We start from the raw sequence: 11,704 nt of genomic DNA, 5'->3' as shown, positions 1-11,704 counted from the left end.
GGAATTGAATAAAAGCACATGACAACTTAAAAAAGGGAACTCCCAGTCACATTGTTGACATTTGTATTGGAACCAGATAGCCATGTTAACCTACTATGAGATGTTGCTAAAAAGAAATGAGAATTATTTTTTAATATTATATATTCTTTTACATATAACAATTTCAATATTTATTCTCTTCAGAGTGCTTTCAAGCAACACCTTATACGCTATTCATTTAGATAAACCAGAGTCCAAAATAGTCACAGAAGTCTTCAGAAGAGACCATCTTCAAATGTTACAGTGTTCTGGATGTCCACAGTCTTCAAATCTTTTTTCTAAAGTAGATAAATTAATTTTTGGGAACAGATAAAAATCATGTCACAAGTCCAACAAGTAAGGTGTATCAAATGTCAAGGTCTTGTTTAATCTTAAAAATTCTCTCACTGCAATGGTAAAATGACACGTTTTTCTGCCGAAAGATAACAATGCTGATTTGCTTCGCAATTCACTTGCAACAACCGATTGCAGCAAGACAAGAACAATCTATAGGATTTCTAAAAAGAATGTTATCATTTTAAATTATTGTAATTATGTTAATTATTACCTGAGAAGTATGCAATATACATCAATTGATATAAAATGTCCTGTTTCATCTTCGTTATGCATATAAACATCTTTATCTGCTGCCTCTAGGAAGCACTGTAAAAAAAAAAAAATAGCAACTCTGCAACACAAAGTGTTTTGCATTCTGTAGTTTGCAAAGTCGTAGTCAGTTGTCGTTGTGTAAACATATGAATGTAATTTTCAGACAATTTCAAAGTGATTTACAATGTAAGAAAAACATTCTTGTGGCACAATGACGACCCATTCTGACTTTGTGGACTGCAGAACACATTGCCTTTTCAGTTGCGAAGTTTCCATTTTTGTTTATGGCACTTCCTAAAGGCAGTAGACAAAAAGACATTTGAATGCAGATGATAAATGAAATCCAAACAGTTACTCTATCGATTGGTATACTTCCCAGGTAATAACGAACATAATTACAGTAATTTAAAATAGTACCATTTTTTTTGAAGACCCTAAACACAGGAAAAATAAGTTACAACATAATATGAATATTTTTGACATGAGCAACAGAAAAGCGCTGGTAAGCAACAACTCTAATTTGTTTTTAACCTCTCCTCATAAAAAAATCAAGTCAGTTTTCAAAATGCACAAGTTAGCAATTTGTTAACCCTCCAGGAGACAGACCTCACAGGATCTATTTTTCAATTTTTATAGTTAAACCTTCTTTAATTTGTCTTTGGACTAATATAATGGCATGACTCAAACCTTTAAAATACAGTGACAACATCTCAGAATTTAACTTTTTCATTCCATTTTATAAGTCTGAGTCATGCTGTTGTGGTTTATACAAGTTTGGTTTTGAAGAAAGTACAATATAAATCATCCTACAATACTCATCACTACACAGGTATTAACAAATATTTTATATAATTAATTTTATACAAACCGTTCTCTTTATAGCCCATTCCAAGTATAACTTCAGGTGCACGATAGTATCTTGTTACTACGTAAGGAGTCATCATAAACGTTGTTCCAGCTGTCCTTGCAAGTCCAAAGTCAAGAATTTTTAATGTACAATCTGATTTAACTACAATATTACTTGGTTTTAAATCCTGAAATTAAATCAATGAACATTATTTGTAAAATCTAAATTAAATAAGATAAAATAATAATTAAAAACATATATATCATCATCAATCTAACTGAATTGGGGCATGAAAGATACTATTATTGTGATTTTTGTAAACAGAGACTAAAATTGCCACATATTGCACTTTACTTGAAGAGAAGCTGAAGCTTGCAATTTGCACTAAATGCAATTTGGACAACAGTTTAGAGGACTGCTGTCCAAAGTAGTTTTATTGCTTTATGACAATATATGTCCTCATAATTGAGAACAGTGCAAACTACTGAAAAAAGAAAATTTGACCTTCTCTGTTCACTGTAGAGCCTGGGGCCGTATTCTGGTCACTGTCTCTGGTCTCTCGCAAGCCGGTCACCGATTGGCTAATCATTTGGATTAGCTAATCAGCGACCAGCTTGTAAGAGACCAGAGACAGTGACCAGAATACGGTCCCTGGTCTTCACAACTAATCATCACTTTTTTACTTCTAAAAGAAGTACTATATGGTCATAAATTTGAAATTAATGAAAAGGTAAAAGCAGTGATGCACAACTGGCTACATGCCCAGACAAAATCTTTTATTCTAACAGAATCGATAAACTTCTGGACTGCTATTACAAGCGTGCGTAACAGTAATTGGGATAAGTTAAACCAAAATAAATAACCAAAACTATTGTCTTTGACAAAAATGCTATATATCCCAGGTGTCATAGACTCTCCTATTATCTCCTTGTCATTTCTGAGGAGTCTGTAAATTATATGATTTCTTCGGTAACAAATTCTGGTGTCGTTGCTTCAGGCTATGTCTGTGTAATTTTTGTGAACTGTTGTTGAGAATGTTCAACAAGGATTTGAAATATATTGGAGTCACTTCCAACCCCCTAAGGACTTGAATAAAAGCACATGACAACTTAAAAAAGGGAACTCCCAGTCACATTGTTGACATTTGTATTGGAACCAGATAGCCATGTTAACCTACAGAAAGCCTGGTTAATATAGCCAACTGATAATCATGTAGAATTAAAAGAAATGGATACCTTAGAGATTTACAAATCCGAAAGAACAATATCATTCCTTCATATTTGAGTGTGTTTTCTTTAGCATTTATGCATTTGGATTCCTTTCAAGTGCATAAATGACCAAAGATGTGAAAACACTCTCCTATGTATGAAAGATCTGTTATAAAGTTCCCCGAATCAAGTACTGTTGGATCACAATCTTTTTATTTTTATTGTTACTTTTGTTCTGTTATTTTTTTAAAATCTTACTTTACTACATTGTACATATAAATTGTACTAAATCAAATTTGCATACATGCTTTGAGTTAACATTTAAAATTTAATTTCTGTAACATCATCGTCAGAATGAACCAATATCTGTTTATCAATTTTAAGAAATTAACAAAATGAATAATTCAATTACAATAACGTAATATCTACCTTCGGAATTATATAATTTCTATACGCGATAATTATAATTTTCAAATTTCAGATGAAGTCTTATCAAAAATAATTTTAGAATAAATTTTATACAATAATAAAATAAGAATTTTATGAAATTTATGCGATGATAATATTTAAAAAGAAAATTTAAAATCAATTATAATGAATAATAGATTAATATTACATACTCTATGGATTATTCCAGCAGAATGTAAATGTTTTATACCACATAGCATCTGATATAGAAGATAGGACATTCTTTCATGGTCCAAATCCATCTGGATAACTTGGCACAGATTTGCATCCATCAATTCCATTACCAAGTATCTAATAAAAAATATATAATGAAAGTCAAAATTAAAACATTCTGAATTAATTTACAACTCAAAATATATATTTTAAATTAAATTGAAAAATTCTCTCTTATTTACTACCATTTCATATAAGATATAATGGTGAACATAGTGTTTTTTCAAACTTTTTTAACACATTTTACATCTCATATAAAGGAATATTCTTAAAGCCCGTAATCAAATCGTAATTCAATATGGGACAGCAAAGATTTTATTTTTTAAAGTTTCTCATAGTGTTGCAAATTACATTAATTTTAAACAGATACTAACCCCTTAAGCCCATAACCCGAGATATCTCGGGCAACCCCTTAAGTTAACAGCCCCCCAAAAAATCAGGTAATTTAACATTAATTTTGGCTAGTGGTTTGCATTATATACATATATTCTTTAAACCATTCACACACAGTATTTCCATCTAAGAAAATTTCCTATGTTATCGTTATATGTATCATACAATATATGCCATTATATATCCAAAGAATTTTATTCAATTACCATCTTCAGTGTAATTCTCAAGGCAACACCAAGTGTTTTGGCTAGTGATGCCATATAATTGAAAATATTGTGAAATATAATAGAAAATATTCTCTGATTTTATGAAAAAAAGTACACTCTTTCAAGTAAGAACTTAAAAACAAACTGACATTAGTATTTTTTAAATATACATTTTTGTTTATTAAGTTAATTAAACTAATCCAAAACACAAACAGGCACTTCTTTATGCTATCAAGTTTTCATTTGTTCAAAAAATAAACAAAAGTTACTTACTATAAACGATGGCCTAAAACAAAATAAAATGATAAGAAATATCCATAGAATATTCCTTATTAATTTATTTTACTTTAATATACTTAAAACTGTTGAGAGAAATGCAGTATCCTTTATAATAATATAGAAAAACTCACAATCACTTACACATCTTGGAAATCTTCTAGTGATTTCTGAGGTGTGAATGCATTGAGAAGTCCAATAATCTGAAATTCAGAACAAATAAAATTCTTGAAATATCATTAAAAAAATTTATTTGAAATATTCTATATATGTATCCAACTGTCAGTCACTTCTTGTTTAACGATCATACGAGAATGATCATTTTAATGACCATTGTACAATTCAGTGACAAATAGTAAATATGGCAAGTGTCTGTTCTTTAACTGAATAGTCAATTTAGCTAGCAATATGGTAATTTTAAATTGATTGAGAATTATTTTTATTAATAGCTTTACCCATGACTATCACTCAGAAATGGTACACATCAAAAAATTAATACTGAAAGAATAATTCCAAATGTTTTAAATTATTACAGATAAATTATTATTACAATACTCGGTGTAAAATGTTATTCTAAATATTTTTATGACCACAGACTGGGAGATGTACCGTACACATACACACATATATAAGTATAATGTTTGATTAAAAGTCATTTCCATCAACCAATGATGTCAGGACCAATTATAATCTTTAAGCTAGAAGTGACTGATTACATTTATTACAATATTTCATTCAATAATTTCTTCATAAAATTTTTTGAATTTAAATAACAAATGTAAATTTATACAGTAAATTTTTGCTTTATAATAATCCATTTCAAAGAATCCACTAAATTATAAAATATTACAATGTAAACACAATAATAATGGTGTCTGGAAAAAAATCCACACACAATATCTTGGGCTCTAACAGACGCCAATAATTTTTAATTATGTTGCACGTGCTAGAATCTGAAAGTGCATGGAGTGCTTTATAACATTTCTGAATCTTTTTCTGCATTCGATTTTCTACTTCTTTTAAAATGGCAACAAAAGATGCTTTACTACTAAGAGAAGAGTGTAAAACTTTTACACGTTAAACAAAACATTAGGAGAAAAGTTTACCACAAACCATTTTGCAAACGAAGGAGTTCTGAAAACAATATATTGTATTCTCTAATGTTTTGAAAGTGGATTATCACCACAAAGAAGAAAGGGGTTTGGTAGAAAAGCGAAAATTCTAAAGAAAAGCCAAGTTGAAAGAATTGATCCTTCCTACTCGGCCTTCTTCCAAGAGGACATTTGATGACAGCAATAAAATTTCAATTCAATGAAACTGAAAATTTCACTAGTTTTGTTTCACGAGGCTCTGGAAGAAAAAAATTACATTAAATGTAAAAAGCAACAGATAATTCTAGACAGAATGGCACATGCAATGACCACTGACAAAGATAAAGTGCAGAAGGTTATTGCAAAAGTCCTACGAAAAGATCTTCATTTTAAATGATGAATCCTATTTCATTCTTTCACGGCCAATGATCAATAGTAACATGAAATTTTATATCCATATCATCACCTCTTCACCTGCTGATATAAAGTTTTCCAAAAAAAAGAAATCCGAGAGCAAAGTTTTGTTTGAAATACAATGTCGAGCCCTAATCAGAAGAAAGTTTTGCTATCAACGCCCAGTGATATTTAAATTAATGTATAGGATGTTGCCTGATTCTTTATATTTGAAAGAATTAGATGGATGGCCAGAAGATACATTATCAAGCAGAATATGCTTTCCGGCCTGATCAAACAAGTTCTCATTACACCAAAACTGTACTGAATTATCTGTGACAAGAAAACATCACCTTTGATGAAAAAGTTTTCACAAATGTAGTCAAAAGTAATACATAGATTTTGTGATGGGCACTAAAGAACATCATTTACTACAGTGATAACAAAATAAGAAGTTGGAATATTGGGGTATTACTCTATTTGCATCACTGATCGTCTTATAAGTGAACAATATTCACTTATAACTTATGATCTGGGTTAGTGGCAATCATATACCATTATAAAGTGAATATTTATCCACATGGAATCTTATTTTATTATGGCGAGTCCATTATACAGTCATTTGATTGTATTGTAAATATATTGTAAAGTGACAATTCATTGCATAGTAACAATTTAAATAGCACAGTATAGCTTAGTTCACACTGAGCGTGATTTGCTGGCGAAAGCGAAAAACAGAGTGAATAACCCGTCAAATGAGTCGTGTTTCACCAGTTATTCACTGTTTTTCACTTTCACCAGTGAATTGCGCTCAGTGTGAACTAAGCTTAATAAAGTTCAGTTCAAATTGAAACAGTCTTAANGTGTTCGTAAAAAACTGAGTTGATTCTGTTATACTTCAGGTCTGCGATGTGTTCTTTTAGTCTTGTTTCTAATTTTCTTTTTGTTTCACCGATGTATACTTTTGGGGGTTCGCATGTGCAAGGTATTTTATAGACGACTTCGGTAGTGCTGTATTTGTCTGGTTGTTTATTTCTGTTAGGTACAGTCTTATATCTTGTTAACACCTGAACAAAAAGAGCAGTGTGTGGAAGCTGATGTTACTGACATGGCAGATTCTGATGACTTCTTTCAGAAAATTGTTACAGGTGATGAAACATAGTCTTTTCACAATTGGTTTATATTGATAAGATAAAGTTCTGAGTGAATTGGCTCAGGAAAACCTGATCATCAAAGGTAAAACTCACAAAATCAAGGGTCAAAATCATATTAATCATCTTTTTTGATGCTCATTGCTTGATTCATAGCGATTTTTACCTTCTCTCATGACAGTAAGGTAACAGTACTGTACTACATCAAAGTGCTGAAATGACTTTTGAAACAAATTTGGCATGCAGGCCATACTTGTAGTAGGAGAAAAACATTTTCCTGTTGCAAGACAATGATTCTGCACATTTGGCTTAGATTGTCACCCAACTTTTGACTCATAGAAAGGTCTTAGAACTTTCCCATCCTCCCTACTCCCAAGATCTAGTCTCTGCAGATTTTTTTCAGTTCCCAAAGTTTACACAAAGAGACATTAGTACAATGATTTAAAGGTATGAAGGAAACTGAAGAACTTCACAGAAAAGGACTTTTTTAACAGCTTTGAGAGAACTATGTAGAACAACAGACAGATTTAAACTCAATTTCTATATTTATCCTTGAACCACTCCAATCACATTTTAGACATACTGTATAAAATATTTCTATGATATTAAAATGAAATTTATGAACAAAAAATTATATATTCACAATCATTTTAAGTTTCATGATAAAAGACTGAATCATATTTAACTTCTACCTGTTTTATTGGAGAACTTTATAGTACTAATTACTCATCACATATATTGTTTATGTTACTGTTAAGCCGTTTCTTAGTATCAATACATCCCAAAATTCCAGCCAAATGCATTTTGGGTTTTTGTTTTTATTATTATTATAAAATAACCCCTCTTCAGCTGCCTCTGCTTTTTTAATTCGCTGTTTTCTATTTAAAAGATAACATCTCGACAATATCTCTACATACAATAAGCTGAATCCACAAAATACAAATTTATACAATGTAACCATATTAAATTTGTATTTGGAACTGAAAGAGAGTGAAACTAGTTACCTATAATAATTTTAAAGAAACACAAAGAGTGTGACAATAGAATATCATTGTATAGTCATTAAATAGTGTCTCACCGAATTTTAGAAGTTTTCCCAAACACTAAAGTGGCAATATGAGTGCCGACCTTTGAAAAATAATACCAAGAACATCGATGTTTCGAACTGAAACAAATATACCAAACTAAGAAAGGAAAATGAAACTACTAAAACAGATATATGGAAATGGAAATAAAAAGCATATGTTGTTGTGTTATGGAGCACTGATCCATACAAAATGAAATGACAAATGATATAATATGTTTCTGGAAAAACAAAAATGAATTTTTAACAAAGTTACCACCATTTTACACAAATTTACAGCAGAGATGTCTTGTCAATAAAAAAAAAAATGTGCCACAAAATTCATCTATAGAATTAATAAACTAAAGATGGTTTGACAAAATAAGCATTAGTGTGGATTAATGTTCCTTCCCTAATTCACGGAATTTTTTCAAATTTCAATTTGTAATTTTTAAATGAAAAACAATTCTAATCTGCTTATTCTACTAGCTAACAAAGACCTAAATCAAGGTGAAAAATGTTCCTAGTTAAAGATATTTTACGTAGCCTCGAATTTAACAGTTTGTTTTGTTGTTACCGATTACTTCACTCCTATGTCTTGAGTTTTAAGAGAACGTAATCTACCAAATTTTGAATATTTACTTACAGCATTGACTTCGCTTTCGTCATACCATACATAAATATACGGGTGCATAAGAGCTTCTTCTACGGATATCCTTTTTTCTGGATCAACAACTAACATTTTTGATAGCAAATCTCTTGCTTGACTAGCTGTTAAAAAATTAATTATAAACATTTTAGATTTAATAATGAAAAGATATCACATATCACAAACTTTTACAAATTATTAGGAACATATTCATAAAATATATTTTGGTAATCTCAAAATTAAATAATAAGAAGAGGAGAAAAATAAAATTCAGAAATAGTAAAGAAGAAAATGACAAAACTATTGAATTAGAAAAACAAAGCAACAGTTTATAAACTACAATACAATCCCGTTATTGTGAAAAATATAGAAAATGTTTGACTTTAACCAATTAATCAGAGTTATAATTAAAACCAATGACAAATTAATAACAATTTAATCATAATAATATCTACAGAAGATTTAGAGGACAAGGAAAATGTAGCCAGTCACTCAGACGATTATTATTTGAAATTTAACTGTATACAGTAAACCTGTATAAATCAGATTCGCATAACACTGAATATTTTTTCCAGTTAGGCAACTTTCCCTTTTGAACAGATTTCTTTTTAATATAAAATATTGTTCCGTTTCAAAGGATTTTTTTCTGCTTACGCAGGTTTCTGTTTTATTCGGGTTTTACTGTATATCAAATCTGAAGTATGACTGTTAGTAAAAGCATTTAGAAACGTATATAATCTAATGAAATTTTTACGGTAACAGACAAAAATAATATATAAATTTTTACCTTTTAATCTACTATGTTCTGAACTGTCAGCAGGAAATAATACATCTGGAAAAAGTTTTTCAAATGGATACCCTGCATATCTTGGTCGATTTTCGACGTAATTTCTTACAGTCGGTTGTAAACGTCTCATAAAATCTTGAGAAGGAGTGCCAAGCTGTTCTATAATTTTATTCCACTGATCAATATCTATTTATATGTCATTAAAGAAACTAGCTTTTAAAGATAATTAACTTGCTTCTTATTGCAAAGAAAAAAAAACTCCAGGTTTTCAAATTCAGGTTAGATTTTAGTTGTAAAACCTTAAATATGAAGATATTTTTTACTTTTGAAAATAAAATAATAAACTTTTCTTACACAGGGTGTTGCAAAAAGCATCCTTCCTGAGTGATAGAACTTATTGAGATAAGCAAAAAATGTAGAGTAACGTATTTTAGAGGCATTCTTCATAACAAATTTTGTACATGTGCTCTTAAAAATGAATATTGCAGAAGTAATTAAAGTGACGTCAATATCAAAGTGATACCAGTTACTGTTCTACTGTTCTGATCGTTGTATAAACAGGTTAATTCACTTAATATTTACTTATGCTATTTACATTTCAGTAACCTTAAATCCAATCCAGCAAGATAACAAGTCAGTTCAAATGTTTTTGGCTACACTGAATGCCTTTCTCACAAACAGCCGAGTTCTAAACTGGAATGCCAATGTACAGTACCACAAAACACAAGCTTTAACAGCTTGATCTGATGATTTAAACTTTTATTATTGGATGTCAATTTAATTTGTCAGCAATTACACATTTATTAAGGATTTTCATTTTATAATACAGGTTGTTTTTGTTTGCTATATGTTATCATATAAAGGTACGGTTCGTGAATAAAGATATATTAAGTTCCTCAAATATCGTTAATACTTTAAGGTTTATTTATAAAATTAAAGCTGCATGAACTTACATTCAGTTTAAATATTCTACAAGATTTTATAATCAGAAATGAACTTCATTCTAACGAAATCAAAGAGTAGTGATTTAAAATTATCTATTTGGCTTCACGGTTGAAACATTATCTTACAATTTAAAAACTTTAAATGCCTAAAACACATATAAATACTATATTTGCTTGATTCTAAGACACATTTTTACTCAATTTTACTTGCTTGAAGTAGAGACATGTCTTAGAATTGACACTGTCTTATGTTCACAGTCTAAAACAACAGTCAGAACTTATTTTAAGTAAACCTTATATTATAATAATAACTAATAACAGACATTGTTGGGTACATTATTCAACTAGCTGCAAGGACCCACTTTGCTGGGCTTTTATTTGTTCGTACATTTGTATGTAATATAGTTTTTTATATATATAAAAGACTGTTTTTCTAAGTAATCTAGAATCTAGCTGCAAGGACCTGCTTCGCTGGGTTTTTAAAAAGTAACGATAGTGAAGATTAAGATAATTACATTATAGCCAATCTTACCCGTTTTCACAGAATACAAGAATTAGTTCCCCCGTTTCCAGACTAATTAGAGACCTGGTCCCGATTCTATTTCTGAACGTCTCCTGTTCACGTCAAGTCAAACGAACTATTTTCAATGTTTCTGGAACGTTTACGATCGTTCTATAATCGAACCAATATTCAAATTTTATGTTCGAATTTAATTCGAACAAAACATTCGAAATAGAAAGCCACTTTCAACCACTTTCAAGCCCATATCTCCTGCACCCTTATAGCTATCGAGATGCAACCACCCCTATGCACGAATAGAGACTTGGGGCTACTACCACATACAAACACCATTCATGTGCGATGTGTAGTTTTTGCGAAAAAGTGAAATATAGGGACATACATGTCCATTTTTATATATATATAGATGGTCACACCAATTCAAATTAATCTTGCTGATAAAAAAAATTTAATGCTCTTTAACTTTTGAAGAGTTTTCATGATAATATTATAATACAGCATTGTAATAAATAACTACTGTTTGTGCAAAATAGTATAGAAATAGAGTTAGCAAACACTAATCGCTTTATGGAATTTGTTGGATGGTAATTTTCAAATTGCAGACTCATAAATCCTCACTGTCATCCGTCTGTTCTTCATTAATCTCAAAAACAGAGACAGACAGATAATAATCAAGACCAGATACGGAAAGCTTGGGGGTCGGCGGCACTAATTAATTTTTAAATTAAAATACGATTAAAAATTGCAGCCCACAATTGTGACAATGTTACAATAAATAATTCAGATTTTACTTATTTTTAACTTGTTGTTACTTAACAAAATTTAATAAAACTGATTACTTATAAGTTTTTCCCCCTCCATTAAAACA

General features: G+C 30.1%; 2 protein-coding genes across 2 annotated transcripts; both read right to left on the bottom strand.

Annotated features, from left to right (window-relative positions):
- Nucleotides 1–1,433: 1,433 nt before the first annotated feature.
- LOC111616379 (mitogen-activated protein kinase 8-like) lies at nucleotides 1,434–4,572 on the bottom strand. The gene is made up of 4 exons (XM_023357792.1): nucleotides 4,549–4,572; nucleotides 4,383–4,441; nucleotides 3,303–3,441; nucleotides 1,434–1,661 (listed from the first exon to the last, which is right to left on the bottom strand). Exons 1-4 carry the CDS (start codon nucleotides 4,570–4,572, stop codon nucleotides 1,449–1,451), a joined length of 435 nt encoding a protein of 144 aa, XP_023213560.1. The 3' UTR covers nucleotides 1,434–1,448.
- Nucleotides 4,573–6,592: 2,020 nt separating this feature from the next.
- LOC111616380 (mitogen-activated protein kinase 8-like) lies at nucleotides 6,593–10,326 on the bottom strand. Its single transcript, XM_023357793.1, has 2 exons — nucleotides 9,373–10,326; nucleotides 6,593–8,707 (listed from the first exon to the last, which is right to left on the bottom strand). Exons 1-2 carry the CDS (start codon nucleotides 9,500–9,502, stop codon nucleotides 8,517–8,519), a joined length of 321 nt encoding a protein of 106 aa, XP_023213561.1. The 5' UTR covers nucleotides 9,503–10,326; the 3' UTR covers nucleotides 6,593–8,516.
- Between the last annotated feature and the right edge of the window lie 1,378 nt (nucleotides 10,327–11,704).

This window comes from Centruroides sculpturatus, unplaced genomic scaffold (genome assembly GCF_000671375.1).
Source record: "Centruroides sculpturatus isolate CEXI.00-Female unplaced genomic scaffold, Cexi_2.0 scaffold3258, whole genome shotgun sequence".
In the NCBI taxonomy this organism is placed as follows: Eukaryota; Metazoa; Arthropoda; class Arachnida; order Scorpiones; family Buthidae; genus Centruroides; species Centruroides sculpturatus.
The sequence above is the reverse complement of the archived record's forward strand: the minus strand, read 5'-3'. Positions and strand labels throughout refer to the sequence as shown.